Source organism: Grus americana, chromosome 29 (genome assembly GCF_028858705.1).
Source record: "Grus americana isolate bGruAme1 chromosome 29, bGruAme1.mat, whole genome shotgun sequence".
NCBI classification, from domain to species: Eukaryota; Metazoa; Chordata; class Aves; order Gruiformes; family Gruidae; genus Grus; species Grus americana.
The window spans coordinates 2,529,374-2,544,573 of record NC_072880.1 but is presented as its reverse complement, the minus strand read 5'-3'; the positions used below and the strand labels follow the sequence as shown (position 1 = coordinate 2,544,573).

General features: G+C 65.8%; 1 protein-coding gene across 3 annotated transcripts; it reads right to left on the bottom strand.

Annotated features, from left to right (window-relative positions):
• Positions 1–1,724: 1,724 nt before the first annotated feature.
• On the bottom strand, positions 1,725–15,200 carry SV2A (synaptic vesicle glycoprotein 2A). 3 transcript variants are annotated; one of them, XM_054806328.1, is made up of 13 exons: positions 14,748–15,200; positions 10,546–11,300; positions 8,607–8,787; positions 8,252–8,403; positions 8,037–8,170; positions 7,754–7,843; positions 7,395–7,505; positions 7,194–7,282; positions 5,317–5,481; positions 5,065–5,198; positions 3,972–4,175; positions 3,455–3,614; positions 1,725–1,966 (listed from the first exon to the last, which is right to left on the bottom strand). In XM_054806328.1, the coding sequence occupies exons 2-13, from the start codon at positions 11,123–11,125 to the stop codon at positions 1,783–1,785; spliced, it is 2,184 nt and encodes a 727-aa protein (XP_054662303.1). In that variant the 5' UTR covers positions 11,126–11,300; positions 14,748–15,200; the 3' UTR covers positions 1,725–1,782. The 3 variants fall into 3 exon arrangements, with proteins under 3 accessions (XP_054662303.1, XP_054662304.1, XP_054662305.1); XM_054806329.1 differs by lacking the exon at positions 14,748–15,200 and adding an exon at positions 13,690–13,711; XM_054806330.1 differs by lacking the exon at positions 14,748–15,200 and adding an exon at positions 11,774–11,795.

The window sequence follows — 15,200 nt, the reverse complement described above, 5'->3', positions numbered from 1 at the left end:
CGCCGCTCGATCGCTTTGGGGGGGCTGCTGGCAAAGCTGGGGGGGGGCTGCCCTCGATATTGGGGTCTCCGAAACGCTTTTGCATAGACCGACGCTTCCCGTCCCTCGTTGGGGATCGATCCTGGGGGGGGGGGCATGGCCCTGGGACACCCCAACCCCCCTGTACCCCACTTTTTTTTTTTTTTTTTTTTTTTGGGGGGGGGGGTCCCCGATGTATCCGGGCGCCGCTTTGTGCTTTGCAAACCGCTGGTGGTTTTGTGCTCTGGGCTGGAGAGGGGGGGAAAGGGGGTGCAGGGAGGAAAGGGGGTACAGGGAGGAAAAGGGGGTACAAGGAGGAAAAGGGGGTACAGGGAGCACCCCGCGCCCCCCCCCGCCCCCTAAGGAAAAAAAAAATCTGTTAAAAACAACAGCAAAAAGGCAGTTTTGGGAGCGGAGGCGTCCCCGTCTCCACCCCACTGCACCCCAAAACGCAGCTGTTGCCCCCCCCAATCCAACGAGGGAGGGGGGGGGCACCCCAAAGTACTCGGCACCCGGGGCTGCTGTGCACCGCGCACCCCAAGGGGCTCCGCACCCCCGGGCAGCGTGCACCCTAAAATGCCACACAGACCCGGGCGGCGTGCACCCCGAGGTGCCGTGCACCCCCAAAGGGGCTTTGCACCCCCAGAGGGGCTTTGCACCCCCCGAGGGATTTGCACCCCAACATGTGATGCACCTCGCCATGCCGTGCCGGCCGTCGTGCACCCCACGGGGCTGAGCACCCCAAAGCGCTGAGCACCCCAGAGATGTTCTGCACCCCAAACCATGCACCCCACGGGGCTGAGCACCCCAAAGCGCTGAGCACCCCAGAGATGTTCTGCACCCCAAACCATGCACCCCACGGGGCTGAGCACCCCCAAAGCGCTGAGCACCCCAGAGATGTTCTGCACCCCAAACCATGCACCCCACGGGGCTGAGCACCCCCAAAGCGCTGAGCACCCCAGAGATGTTCTGCACCCCAAACCATGCACCCCACGGGGCTGAGCACCCCAAAGCGCTGAGCACCCCAGAGATGTTCTGCACCCCAAACCATGCACCCCACGGGGCTGAGCACCCCAAAGCGCTGAGCACCCCAGAGATGTTCTGCACCCCAAACCCTGCACCCCACGGGGCTGAGCACCCCCAAAGCGCTGAGCACCCCCACCACGCTGCGCGTGTGCGGGTGCCGTGCACCCCGAGGGATCCTGCACCCCAAAAGGCCACGCACCCCAAGGTGCCCCCCCCCCCCCCAAATCCTGCGCACGGAGCCCCCCCCCTCACCTGCCGGCCTCACCCTGTGCCGTCCTTACGGGTGGGGAAACTGAGGCACGGAGCCGCCACCCCCCCCGCCCTGCCGGGCTGAGGCCGGAGCCTTCATCCTCCTCCTCTTCCTCCCTCCCCGGCCCAGCAGGGGTGCTGGGGTGGGGGGGGGCACACAGGACCTATCCTGCACCCCTGCACCCCACCCCCCCCACCCCGCAGCCCCCCGGGAGCGAGCAGCTATTCACAGAGGGGATGGGGGGGCGGGGGGGGGGATGGGGGGGGCGGGGGGGAGATGGGGGGGGCGGGGAGGAGATGGGGGGGGCAGGGGGCGATGGGGGGGGGGCCAAGTGCAAATGAAAAAGCCCCCCCAAAATGCTCCAAGAAGACGTTTCACAGTGTCTAACGAGACTAATCCCCCGGGCGGGGAGCTGGGATTGGGATTGGGATTGGGATTAAGGGGGGGGGGGGGGGGGTTCTCCCTCTCCCCCCCAGCCCCCCCCTCCGTCACTGCAGGACTCGCCCCCGCGTTTCGGGCAGTTTCAGGGCGAGGGAGCTGCCGAGGGCGAGCGCGGCGGAGGCCAGGAGGATGGGCACCGCCTTGGTGATGCCCACGAAGGACGTGAAGATGCTGATGCCCAGCACGGCCGCCAGCTTGCAGAGCGCGTTGAGGAAACCGAAAGCCGTCGTCCTGCGGGTGCAAGGGGGTGTCAGTGACACCCCAACCCCCCCCCCAGCCCCACCCCGGGGATAGGTCGTGTCCCGCGTAAGGTGGGCGGCACCCAAAAAATAAAAAAATTCGTAGCTGGCACCCAACACCCTGAAAATGGCACCCAACTGGTCCGGCACCCAGGATTCAAGATGTTCTATCCGGCACCCAAAAATTTGCACACCCCCCCCCGCCAGGTCTGGCACCCAGCCCCAGGACCCTGCACCCAGCCCATTGCACCCCATGCCTTACAGCCAGCACCCAAAATCTTGTACCCAGCACCCAAAATCTTCTACCCAGCACCCAAAATCTTGTACCCAGCACCCCACGACTTGCACCCAGCACCCCACGACTTACACCTGGCACCCAAAACGTTGCAGCCAACACCCCACATCTTGCAACCAGCACCCAAAAAAAAAAAAATCTCACACCTAGCACCCGACACCTGGCCCCCAGCACCCAAAACCTCACCCCCAGGACCCCACATCTGGCACCCAGCACCCAAAACCTCACCCGCCCCCCCCCCCCAGCACTCCACATCCAGCACCCAAGACCTTACATCTGGCACCCAAAACCTTGCACCCAGCACCCCACATCTGGCACCCAGCACCCAAACCCTTGCATCCAGCACCCAAGACCTCACCCCAGGCCCCATATGTGGCACCCAGCACCCAAGACCTCACCCCCAGGACCCACATCTGGCACCCAGCACCCAAAACCTCGTCCCCCCGCACTTCACATCCAGCACCCAAGACCTCACACCTGGCACCCAAAACCTTGCACCCAGCACCCCACATCTGGCACCCAGCACCCAAACCTTTGCATCCAGCACCCAACACCCAGCACCCAAAACCTCACCCCAGGCCCCATATGTGGCACCCAGCACCCAAAACCTCACCCCAGGCCCCATATGTGGCACCCAGCACCCAAGACCTCACCCCCAGGACCCACATCTGGCACCCAGCACCCAAAACCTCGTCCCCCCGCACTTCACATCCAGCACCCAAGACCTCACACCTGGCACCCAAACCCTTGCATCCAGCACCCAACACCCAAAACCTCACCCCAGGCCCCATATGTGGCACCCAGCACCCAAGACCTCACCCCAGACCCCATATGTGGCACCCAGCACCCAAAACCTCACCCCCAGGACCTCACATCTGGCACCCAACACCCAAAACCTCACCCCAGGCCCCATATGTGGCACCCAGCACCCAAGACCTCACCCCAGACCCCATATGTGGCACCCAGCACCCAAAACCTCACCCCCAGGACCTCACATCTGGCACCCAGCACCCAAAACCTCACCCCAGACCCCATATGTGGCACCCAGCACCCAAAACCTCACCCCCAGGACCCCACATCTGCCACCCAGCACCCAAAACCCCCTCTCCCCCAGCACCCCACACCTCACCCCCAGCACCCAACGCCCCATCTCCCGCGGGGTGCCGGCCGTGGGGGCACCCGCACCTCTTGTCGGAGGGGTAGAGCTCTACGGTGAGGACGTCGAGGGCGTTCCAGGAGGCGATGCTGACGCCGCCGAAGAGGCAGAGCAGCGCGATCATGGCCGACTCGCTGTTGCCGAAGGAGAGGAAGAAGCAGCTGACGCAGGACATGACGCTGGAGCCGGCTGCGACGGGACACGGGAAGGGTGGGGGGGGACACACACACACGTCAGGGCTGGGAGAGGGGACGCGGGCGTCCTCCCCTCCGCCCCACCCTGCGCGTCGGGGAGGGGAAACTGAGGCAGGAGGTCATGGGCTGGTGGGATGGGTTGGGTTGGAAGGGACCTTTAGAGGTCGTCTACTCCAACCCCTCTGCAACAACCGGGGACATCATCTTCAACGAGGTTGCTCAGAGCCCCGGCCAACTTGACCTTGAACCTTTCCAGGGCATCCACCACCTCTCTGTGCCAGCGTCCCACCACCCTCAACGCCAAAAAAAACCCCCAAACCCCCCCCTCTCCCAGGTCTTCCCCGGTGCCCACCCAGCATGCGGAGGCGGCCGATCTTGTCCATGAGGAGGGCCGAGACGATGTTCCCGGGGAGGACGGCCAAGGTGCCCAGGAAGCTGACGAAGTAGATCATGTAGGCGTTGTTGTCGTCGCTGAAGTCCAGCTGGCAGCCCTCCTTGTTGTGCAGGAAGGTGCTGTTCACCACCCGGCTGTTGATGAACTTGTACTCGAAGAGATCTGGTGGGATGGAGAAAAGGGGGGGGGGGGGGTTTGGTGGGGTCACCCTCATCTTCGTCACCCTCATCATCATCTTCGTCACCCTCATCTTCGTCACCCTCATCATCTTCGTCACCCTCATCTTTGTCACCCTCATCTTTGTCATCCTCATCATCTTCATCACCCTCATCTTCGTCACCCTCATCTTTGTCACCCTCATCTTCATCACCCTCATCTTCATCACCCTCATCATCTTCGTCACCCTCATCATCTTTGTCACCCTCATCATCTTTGTCACCCTCATCTTTGTCACCCTCATCTTTGTCACCCTCATCATCTTCATCACCCTCATCATCTTCATCACCCTCATCTTCGTCACCCTCATCATCTTTGTCACCCTCATCATCTTCATCACCCTCATCTTTGTCACCCTCATCATCTTCGTCACCCTCACCTTTGTCACCCTCACCTTCGTCACCCTCACCTTCGCCACCCTCACCTTCGCCACCCTCATCATCATCTTCGTCACCCTCATCATCTTTGTCACCCTCATCATCTTCATCACCCTCATCTTTGTCACCCTCATCATCTTCATCACCCTCATCTTCGCCACCCTCATCTTCGCCACCCTCATCTTCGCCACCCTCACCTTCGCCACCCTCATCTTCGCCACCCTCACCTTCGCCACCCTCATCATCTTTGTCACCCTCATCATCTTCGCCACCCTCACCTTCACCACCCTCATCTTCGTCACCCTCATCACCTTCGCCACCCTCATCATCTTCGCCACCCTCACCTTCGCCACCCTCATCATCTTCGCCACCCTCATCTTCATCACCCTCACCTTCGCCACCCTCACCTTCGCCACCCTCCTCGGGGACGGCCCTGACCCCCCCACGTCCCCTCCTACCCGTGTTGTAGAAGACGGTGGAGATGAAGGTGCAGTTCTTGAAGAAGGTGTTGCTGGAGGTGACGTCCTCGAAGTAGCACTCCTCGAAGAGCGAGTCCTCGAACGTCACCGACTTCATCTTCAGGCCGATGAACCTGGGCGGGGAGGTCGGATTTGGGGGTGGGTGGCGGGGGGGGAGAGCAGAGCCCAACTCATCACCTCCATTCATGCAACGAGCGGGCCCGGCCTCGGCGCCCCCTCCGCGGGACGCACTTGTCGTTGAAGTACTCCCCGCCCCGGTGGATCTGGTTCTCCAGGGTGAAGTTGAAGGTGAAGTGCCGGACCTTCTCGCGGGTGAAGAGCTTGGTGCGCGAGGCGTACTCGATGTTCTGCAGGTGCTTTATCATGTCCGGGAACCAGACCGTCAGCCCGTAGTAACTGCGGGGACAGAGGGGCTGAGCCCGGGCACCGCCACGCCCGCCCCGGCCCAGTGCTCCCAGTGCTCCCAGTGCCAGCCCAGTCCCAGCCCAGTCCTGTCCCAGTGCTCCCAGTCCCAGCCCAGCCCCATTCCAGTGCTCCCAGTCCCAGCCCAGTGCTCCCAGTGCTCCCAGTGCCAGCCCAGTCCCAGCCCAGTCCCAGCCCAGTGCTCCCAGTCCCAGCCCAGCCCCATTCCAGTGCTCCCAGTCCCATTCCAGTGCTGCCAGTCCCAGCCCAGCCCCATCCCAGTGCTCCCAGTCCCGGCCCAGTGCTCCCAGTGCCAGCCCAGTCCCAGCCCAGTGCTGCCAGTCCCAGCCCAGTCCTGTCCCAGTGCTCCCAGTCCCAGCCCAGCCCCATCCCAGTGCTCCCAGTCCTGTCCCAGTGCTCCCAGTCCCAGCCCAGCCCCATTCCAGTGCTCCCAGTCCCAGCCCAGTGCTGTCCATCCCATCCCAGTGCTGCCAGTCCCAGCCCAGCCCCATCCCAGTGCTCCCAGTCCAAGCCCAGTCCCAGCCCAGTGCTCCCAGTCCCAGCCCAGTCCCAGCCCAGTGCTCCCAGTCCAAGCCCAGTCCCAGCCCAGTGCTGTCCATCCCATCCCAGTGCTGCCAGTCCCAGCCCAGCCCCATCCCAGTGCTCCCAGTCCCAGCCCAGTCCCAGCCCAGTGCTACCTATCCCTTCCCAGCCCCATCCCAGTGCTCCCAGTCCAAGCCCAGTCCCAGCCCAGTCCCATCCCAGTGCTGCCAGTCCCAGCCCAGTCCCATCCCAGTGCTATTCCAGTGCTGTCCATCCCATCCCAGTGCTGCCAGTCCCAGCCCAGTCCCAGCCCAGTGCTGCCAGTCCCAGCCCAGTCCTGTCCCAGTGCTGCCAGTCCCAGCCCAGTCCCAGCCCAGTGCTGCCAGTCTGATGCCAGTGCTATCCCAGTGGTGCTCATCCCTCTGCCAGTCCCATCCCAGTGCTGACCATCCTGTCCCAGTGCTGCCAGTCCCATCCCAGTCCCATCCCAGTGCTATCCCAGCGCTGTCCGTTCCATCCCAGTGCTGCCAGTCCCATCCCAGTGCTGCCAGTCCCATCCCAGTGCTATCCCAGTGGTGCTCATCCCTCTGCCAGTCCCATCCCAGTGCTGCCAGTCCCATCCCAGTGCTGCCAGTCTCATCCCAGTGCCACCAGTCCCATCCCAGTGCTATCCCAGTGCTGTCCGTTCCATCCCAGTGCTGCCAGTCCCAGCCCAGTGCTGCCAGTCTCATCCCAGTGCTGCCTGTCCCATCCCAGTGCTATCCCAGTGGTGCTCATCCCTCTGCCAGTCCCATCCCAGTGCCGACTATCCTGTCCCAGTCCCATCCCAGTGCTATCCCAGTGCTGTCTGTTCCATCCCAGTGCTGCCAGTCTCATCCCAGTGCTGCCAGTCTCATCCCAGTGCCACCAGTCCCATCCCAGTGCTATCCCAGTGCTGTCCGTTCCATCCCAGTGCTGCCAGTCTCATCCCAGTGCCACCAGTCCCATCCCAGTGCTATCCCAGTGATGCTCATCCCTCTGCCAGTCCCACCCCAGTGCTGACCATCCTGTCCCAGTCCCACCCCAGTGCTCCCAGTCCCATCCCAGTACACTCCCAGTGCTGCCGGCGCTGCCCGGCCCCGGCCATACCGCAGGCTAACAGCACCCTTGGGTGCCCCCCCCACCTGAAGGACATGGTGAACCAGACGGCCATCATCATCAGCGTGACGCGGCGGTACTCGGGCGCGAAGCACTGCTGGAAGTTGCTCCAGACCTACAAGGAGATGGGTGGGGGGGGGTGTGTGGGGGGAGTGACACCCACGAGAGGTGACGAGGGGACGCGGCGGGGACGGGGGGTCCCAGCCTGGGGCAGGATCCGGCCTCACCTGCTGCGAGAGGTTGAGGAATCGGACGAGCCAGCGCCGGTACCACGTGCCGGTGTCCGACTGGATCTCGATGAGTTCGTCCTCCCGCTTGATGGTCTTGATGTGGGTGACCTGGGGGGGGGACGGGGACACATGACACGGTTTGGGGACACTGGGAAGTGCCAGCCCCAGCCAAGGCTCCCAGGTGAGACCCGTCCCCACCGCGTGCCTCAGTTTCCCCAGCTGTTAAAGCAGGGCTGAGCCCCCCCGGCCATGCTTTTCCCGGGATGGGGGGGGGATTTGCAGCCCCCCACCCCTCAAGGAGCCCACCCTGGGCTCTGGGTGCCCGGAGGCTCAGCCCCGGGGCGGGGGGACCTTACCGAGAAGACCCTCTCGGGGTGGCCCTTGGCCCTCATGTTGGTGTCGTGGACCTGCTTCAGCACCATCCAGGCCTCGTCGTGCTTGCCGTTCTGCAGGGCAGAGCCTGGGCTCAGCCCCGGGACCAATCCTGCCCCCCGTCCCACCACCCCCTCCTTGGGGGTCCCTGCCTGGGTCCCCCCCATCCCACCACCCGCTCAGGGTCCCTGCTCGCACCCTCAGCACCTCCCCCCCCCCCCCCGACCCCAGCAGGATCCAACCCCGCGTCCCCCCACATCCGCCCACCTCCAGGAAGAAGCGGGGGCTCTCGGGCATGGTGGTGAGCGCCCCGATGGCGAAGACCGAGGGGAAGGCGCAGACCAGGACGAAGACCCTCCAGCTGTGGAACTGGTACGCCGAGCCCATCTGGAAACTCCAACCTACGGAGACGAGACGGGACGTGGCGGTGGGGCTGAGACCCATCAAACTCGCTGCACGTTCCGGCACCGGCAGGCTCTTACCGTAGTGGGGGATGATGGCCCAAGCCATGGCGGAGGCGTAGATGCCCCCGATCATCCAGAACATGCAGAGCCAGCTCAGGTGCTCCCCGCGCTTCTCCTGCGCCAGGAACTCCGAGAAGTAGGAGAAGACGATGGGGATGGAGCCGCCGATGCTGGGGGGGACGAAGGGCAGAACGGCGTCACCGCCCGCCCCGGCATCCCCACCGCCGCGGAAAACGGGGAAAGGGGCGGGGGGGGGTCTCGGCACAGCAGGGGAGCGGGAGGGAGCTCAGCACCCCCAGCGTGGGGAGTGGGGGGGGGGGTGTCCGGATGCCTGGGTCCCCTCCGCGGCACCGTGTCCCCCCCCACCCCTTACCCCACACCCGAGAGGAGGCGGCAGAAGAGGAAGGTGCCGTAGCCTTGGACGAAGGAGGAGAAGAAGGCGAAGACGCTGTTGACGGAGAGGGAGATGAGGAGGCACTGCCTTCGGCCCAGGCGGTCGGCCAGCCCGCCCCACAGGAAGGCGCCCACCATCATGCCCAGGTACACGATGAGCCCTGGGGGGGGGGACACACGGCGATGTCAGTCCCGGGGGGCCCAGGGACCCGCACCCCCAGTCACCCAGTGGAGGGTGGCAGCGATCGGGGCAGGGGTTGGGTGCTGAGGGGCCATGGGGGTGGCGGTGACACCCCCACCCACCCACCCCGAGCTGAGCACAGCCGGGACCCTGGGGTCCCTCGCAGGGAGGGGGGACCGACCCCCACGTGCGGATGGGGGGTGGAGGGCGGACGCCTGGGTTGTCCCCCCTGCTCTGCTCGGGGACCACAGGGTGGGGGGGGGCAGAGACGGGCCCCCCCATACCCTCCCCATCCAGCCCCCACTCCTGCCCTGAGTTTGCCAGGTCTCAGGGAGGGGGGGACACACCGGTAACACCGGGGGCGGGGGGGGGGAAGGCTCGGGCTGCAGCGAGCACCACGGAGAAGGGGGGAGCACGCCGCAGTGCGGGCAAGGCAGCCGCCCGCAGCCCCCCCAAACCCGCTCTCAGCATCCCCTTATCAGCCCCGGGCAGGAGGGACGGGGGGGCTCAGCCTCAGCCCCCCGCAGCCCCCCCAAACCCGCTCTCAGCATCCCCTTATCAGCCCCGGGCAGGAGGGATGGGGGGGCTCAGCCTCAGCCCCCCGCCGCTCTGCCCGGCTGCAGCGGGGAGATAAGCCGGGGGGGGCTGCGGGGCCGGGGGGGCTGCGGGGGCCGTGAGTCACAGCCCGACTGCGCAGCGGCGGTCACCCCCCCCCCCAGCCCCCCTCTCCCCATCGCTCAGGTGGGGACCAGTGTGGGACTGGGAGGAGGAGGATGGTGGGAGCCCTGTGCGCAGGGGGGGGTGTCCGTGTCCCTCCTTGTCCCCACATCTCCTCCCGGCCCCCCACTCTGCATCTCCACGCCCCCCCATATGCTCATGGTCCCCCCCATATCTTCTTGTGTCCCTCCCACACCTTGTGGTGTCCCCCATACCCCGTGTCCCTCCATACCCCCCCCCCCCGGATCGTGCCCCATGTGTCCTCCCACATCCCCCGTGTCCCCCTGCGCCCCCACATCTCCGCGCGTCCCTCCACAGCCGTGCCCCCCGTGTCGCCTGTGACCCCCCCATATCTCCCTGAGCCCCCCTTGTCCCCCAGGTCCTTCCCCATCCCCTCACTCCCTGTGCCCCCACCTCCCCCCATCTGATCCCTACATGTCCCCGTGTCCCCCCGTGTCCCTGTGTCCCCCCGTGTCCCCTCACATCCCCATAGCTCCCAGGACCCCCCGTGTCCCTCCACATCCCTGTCTGCTCACGTTCCCTCGTGTCTCCCCACGTCTCCCTGTCCCTCCTGTGTCCCCCCATATCCCCCGTGTCCCCCCCCACATCCCCTCACCTGCTCGTGTCACCCCACATCCGTGTCCCTCTGTATCTCTTGTCCCCCATACCCTCCACGTCCCCATCTGCTCGTGTGCCCCCGTGTCCCCCGTGTCCTTCCACGTCCCCATCTGCTCGTGTCACCCCACGTCTCCCCGTCCCTCCTGTGTCCCTCTGTATCCCCCTACCCGCTCGTGTCACCCCGCGTCCCCCCGTCCCTCCTGTGTCCCTCTATACCCCCCTACCCGCTCGTGTCCCCCCATACCCCCATCTTGCTCACCCCCCCCCCCCCCGGATCCGTGTCCCTCCATCTCCCCTATCTGCTCACGCGCCCCCACGTCCCGTGTCCCTCCACGTTCCCCCCCGTCCGCTCACGCCCCCCCCCATCCCTCTGCCCGCTCCTGGCCCCCCGGCCCCTCCTCACCCAGCATGCCCTTGTTGGAGTCGGAGAGGCACATGTCCTTCTCGGCGCTGGGCAGGACGAAGCCCACCACGAAGACCTCCACGCCGTCGGCCATGAGGGCCAGTCCCAGGACGAAGTAGAGGGTCCACTGGAAGCGGCCGTGGCCGCACTCTTGCAGGATGAGCTCGTACTGCTGCGCCAGCTCCTCCTTGTCCTTCCGCCGCTGTCCCTCGCTGTCATCGAAGGCGCCGGCAGCCACCTCGGCCCCCAGCCGCTCCCCGGTTTTCAGCGAGTCGTGCCGGGGGATGCCTTGGTACTCGCCCTCGTAGATCTCGTCCTCCTCGTCGTGACCCTCGGTGGCGTCACTGGAAGCCCCCTCCTCTTCGTTGGCCCCTTCGCCCCCCCGGTAGTAGCCGTCCTGGGGCGGGTAATCTTCATCATCCTCCTCTTCCTCGAAGCGGGAGTAGGAGCGCTTGGTGTACTCGTCCTGCACGCGGTCCATGCCCTTGCTCACCTTCTTGGCCGCGTGTTTCTTCACCTCCTTGGCGATGTCCTTGGCGCCCCGGATGAACGCCGTCCGGTCTCGGAAGCTCTCATCCATGGTGCCGACGGGATGGGCCGGGACGCCGGGATGGGACGGGGTGTCTCTGTGTCAGGGGCTGCGCCCTCACACCTGGGGGCCGCGGTGGGATGCGGAGAGACGGGCGACGGCGCTACCCATCCGCGTGGCACCGGCTGGGAGGGGACGCAGGGGGACCCCGGACGCTGGCCCGGACCTGAGGAGCCCAGACACAAGCAGGGGCCGGTTTAGGGTGGGAACGGCCCCGCATCCCATCTCACCCCCGTTGACCAGGGGTGGGACCCAAGGTGGATTCTCCCACGTCTAATAACGTGGCTGAGCATAAGCTACGGCGCTTGTTTGCCTCCCTCTGTCTCTTTTCCCCAGCCGCTCATTCGAAGCAAAATTAAATCAATTCCTAAATAAATAAAATAAATCTGCGGGAGAAGGGAGCGCGGCACCCGCGGGTTCGGTACGGCGAGAGGGAGGACGGATCCGCGCAGGCAACCAAGACGAGCTGAAAGCCGGGGGGGTCAGCCCACGTCTCCCCTGCCATTGCAAGGCCAACCGCCCCATCCGCCCACCCAAGCACCCCATCCGCCCACCCAAGGACCCCGGCCTCCCTCGGGGACAGGGGGTCCAAGCCCGGAGCTCTGCAGGGCCACAGTACCCCCCCAAACTCGGACTCACGGCAGGGATCCCAGCAGTGCCGGATCCCAGCAGGGAGCAGGAGGGCCCCACAGCCCCCCCTGGCAGGCCGGGCCCCCCCCCAGGCCGTGGGGACCCCCCTGTCCCCCCGATGCCCCCACCCAGCCCATTGAGGGAAAAGGCCCCGCTGGGTTCTCAATGGGGCCGGGAAGGTGTGGCGGGGCCAAGGACCAATGAGCTGCGGGGGGTGTGGCCACCCCACGGGCATCAATGGGGCCGGGAAGGTGTGGCGGGGCCAAGGACCAATGAGCTGCGGGGGGTGTGGCCACCCCACGGGCATCAATGGGGCCGGGAAGGTGTGGTGGGGCCAAGGACCAATGAGCTGCGGGGGGTGTGGCCACCCCACGGGCATCAATGGGGCCGCGGAGGCACGGCCCAGCTGCTCAGCCAATGAACTTCAGGGGGCGTGGCCACGCCGCTGCTCAGGGCGGGGGGGGTCACAGCGCTGGGGTCAGCCCCGGGGACCGGGGGCACCCTGGGCACCCTGGGGACCCTGCCGGGGGGGCTCAGCCGAGCCCAGCAGGGCACAGGGTGACCCCCAAGGGTGGCGGGGACCCAATGCCAGCGCGGGGGACACCCCTGCCCATCACCAGGCGGGAGGGGGGCCCACCGCAGCCCCCCCAGGCTGGGCTGTACCCCGGCTCCGGCCTTTCCGTGTCCGTCCCCAGAAGGGACAGAGGACAAGGGGTCTGGGGGGGATGTCAGGGACATCGCTGCCGCCCAGTCCATCCACCCAGGATTGCAAGTCACCCATAAACTAGGCCAGCAGCGGGCCCGGACCAAAGCCCCCCATTTCCTGGGAAGTGCAGGATGGAGCAGCACCGGTGGGACGTTGAGGGGACCAGCCCCCCCCAAGGTCACAGGGCTCCCCAAAGCCTTCCAGGGCAGCCCCAGCGCTGCACGTCCTGGGTCAGGGGGCTCAAGGAGGCCGGTCTGGGATGCGGGGTCCCTCAGATGCATCCCGGGATGGCCGACGGTGACCCGGCCACGTCCTCGGCTCCCATCCAGCTGCCCAAGCCCGGCCGCGGTGGCAGAATGGGCACCAGGGACCACGTGTGCCGGGTCACGCTCCTGGGGGAGGCTTCCAGAAGGGGTTGGGCTGCAGGAGAGACACTGGCGGTGGCAGAAACTGAACCGGCTGCCAGGAGAGCCGGGGGCAGAGCCCGGTGGGTGCTGGGGGCACCCATGGTCTGGCGTCTGGGAAGGAGAGGGGGCACCCGGCTACACCCCAGAGGCTCTAATCTGCGGGTGGCATCTCCCTGCCCCCAGGCATCCCGCACCCCCCTTCCCCAGCCCAGCGTCCTCCCCTCCACGGGCTGTGAAGGCCAAGGGCAGGCAGCGTACCCCCCGAGCCTCGCAGAGCCCGGCGCAGCTCGTGACAGGGATGGACCCGCAGCCCCCCAGCCTGCGCAGCGGGCACAGGCGCTGCTGACCCAGCCGCGGGGGCTGGTGCGGTTCCCCCTCCCCCAGAAAAGGCTATTTTTATCCCTGGCAGCGGTCGGGCACGGACAGCGAGGCAGGAGTCGAGCCGCAGGGAGAGGGACGCAGCCAGCACCGTGTCCCCCCTTCCCGAGCGAGGGCACGGGGCACGGCGGGGGAAGCTAAAATTAGCCCTTCCGAAATAGCTGGGGCTGTCGGCAGCGCTCCCCCCGGGGCAGGAGCCCACACCGGCTCTGCGCAGCCGGCAAGGACCTGGGGACGGTGCGGGGACGGTGCTGCGGCACGGCACGGCGGCCCCCCCCCCAGTTTCTGAATGAAGCCGGGCAGGTGCTTTTAAGCAGCGTAAAATCACCAATACACCCAGCGCCCTCGCCTCCCCGGCTGGCTGGGAGCACCCCCAGCCCCGTGCCCATCCAGGGGAGCCCCCGGTCCCCCCCTCGGATTAAACCCATCGGCACCTGAGGCCCCCGGAAGGAGCCGATTCACGGCCAAGGTCATTTTGCTCCAGCCAGGCTGACGGCTCGCTGCGGTGCCTCCCAATGCGGCCGTGCCGTGGGACGCCGTTACACGGACCGTGACGTATAGGGAACCGGCGAAAGGAAGAAGGGAGCCGAGAGAGGCCAAATACCGGCTGAGGATGAGGATGGGCCGGGGAGCAAGGTCACAGCTCAGCTCCGTGACGGAGAGGCTGCTCTGCACGAGCCAGGGAGCCTCGAGCGGCCGAGCCGCCGCTGCGCGTCAGCCACGGATGCTTTTGAGATATTTCATTTCGCAAGGAGCTAGAAATCGCATAGACCGTAGGCACCCTTTATGCGAGAGCTGGGGCGGGTGGGTGTCATCCAAAAACGCTCTTCTGGTTGCAAAGCCACGCCGCTGGCCCTGCCAGCCCCGTCCTGGCGTTAGCCGGAGCAGTCACCATCAGCCCTAGACAAGGTTATCAGACTCCGGACCTGTTTACTCCTGCCACGCGTCCGACCGGAGCCAGTGATGAATGCAGCCCAAAACACCCCCCCACCCCCCCGGGAGGTCCCACGTTAGGGCTCGTCTGGGTCCATCCCCCCCCCCCGCCCGCAGCCCCCAGTCTTTTTCCATTATGGCAAGAACATGGCGACAAGGGAGAAGAGTTTTAAATCGCCCGTGTCCAAGGTCATCTTCCAACATCCCCCCCCTCCCCTTGCCACCCCCGGAGAGCTGCGGCACTCCCCCTCCCCAAAACCTGCCGGTACCATCACGATAAACATCCATCCCTGCGACGAAATCCCAAAGCCCCATCGGCAGAGATTCCCCGGCCGTACGACAGCACGGGAGGGATGACAAGAAACCGTTAAACGCGCACGTAAAAAAAGACAGAGCAAGGCTAGAGGCGAGGTTTTCCAGGACAAAATGGCCACACCAAGTGGAAAGGAGAAGCCGAACCCCTAATCCATCAGACGGCGGCTCCGAGGATGCTAATTAAAAGCAGCGGGGAGAGGAGGGGGAATCTGTCTTATAAAACAGCATTTCTTTCTCTCCTTACCTGTTTCAGCCCTCGCTCCGTTCCAGCCCTCCTTTCGGCGTCCGCCTCCTGCGCTGCGAGGAAGGATGCTCCGGCAGGGATACGGCAAGAAAATAGCTCCCGGGTACCAGACCCAACGTTAACGCCGCAGCCTCCGCCAGACACGCTGAGCGTTGGGAGAGTCCATTGCAACAGCCCAGGGAAGGGAGGTGGTGGGGAGGGCTTGCGCTACGGCAAACGAGGAGCTGGGAGGGGGGGACGGGGACACGCGCACGGCTGGCGGGAGAATTGGGGGTTCGCCCCTCGGTTTTGCTTATTAGCGAAGCCGAAGGGAAGGGGATGACTCTCCCCCCCCCCCCCCAACCCCTTCCCCGGCACTGCCCACGCTTGAGGGGAGCTCCCTCGGGAGTGGGGTTCCCGTGCCGGAGCCGCTGGGTTGAACCTGCACCGGTGACTGCGGAGGTGATGGTGGTT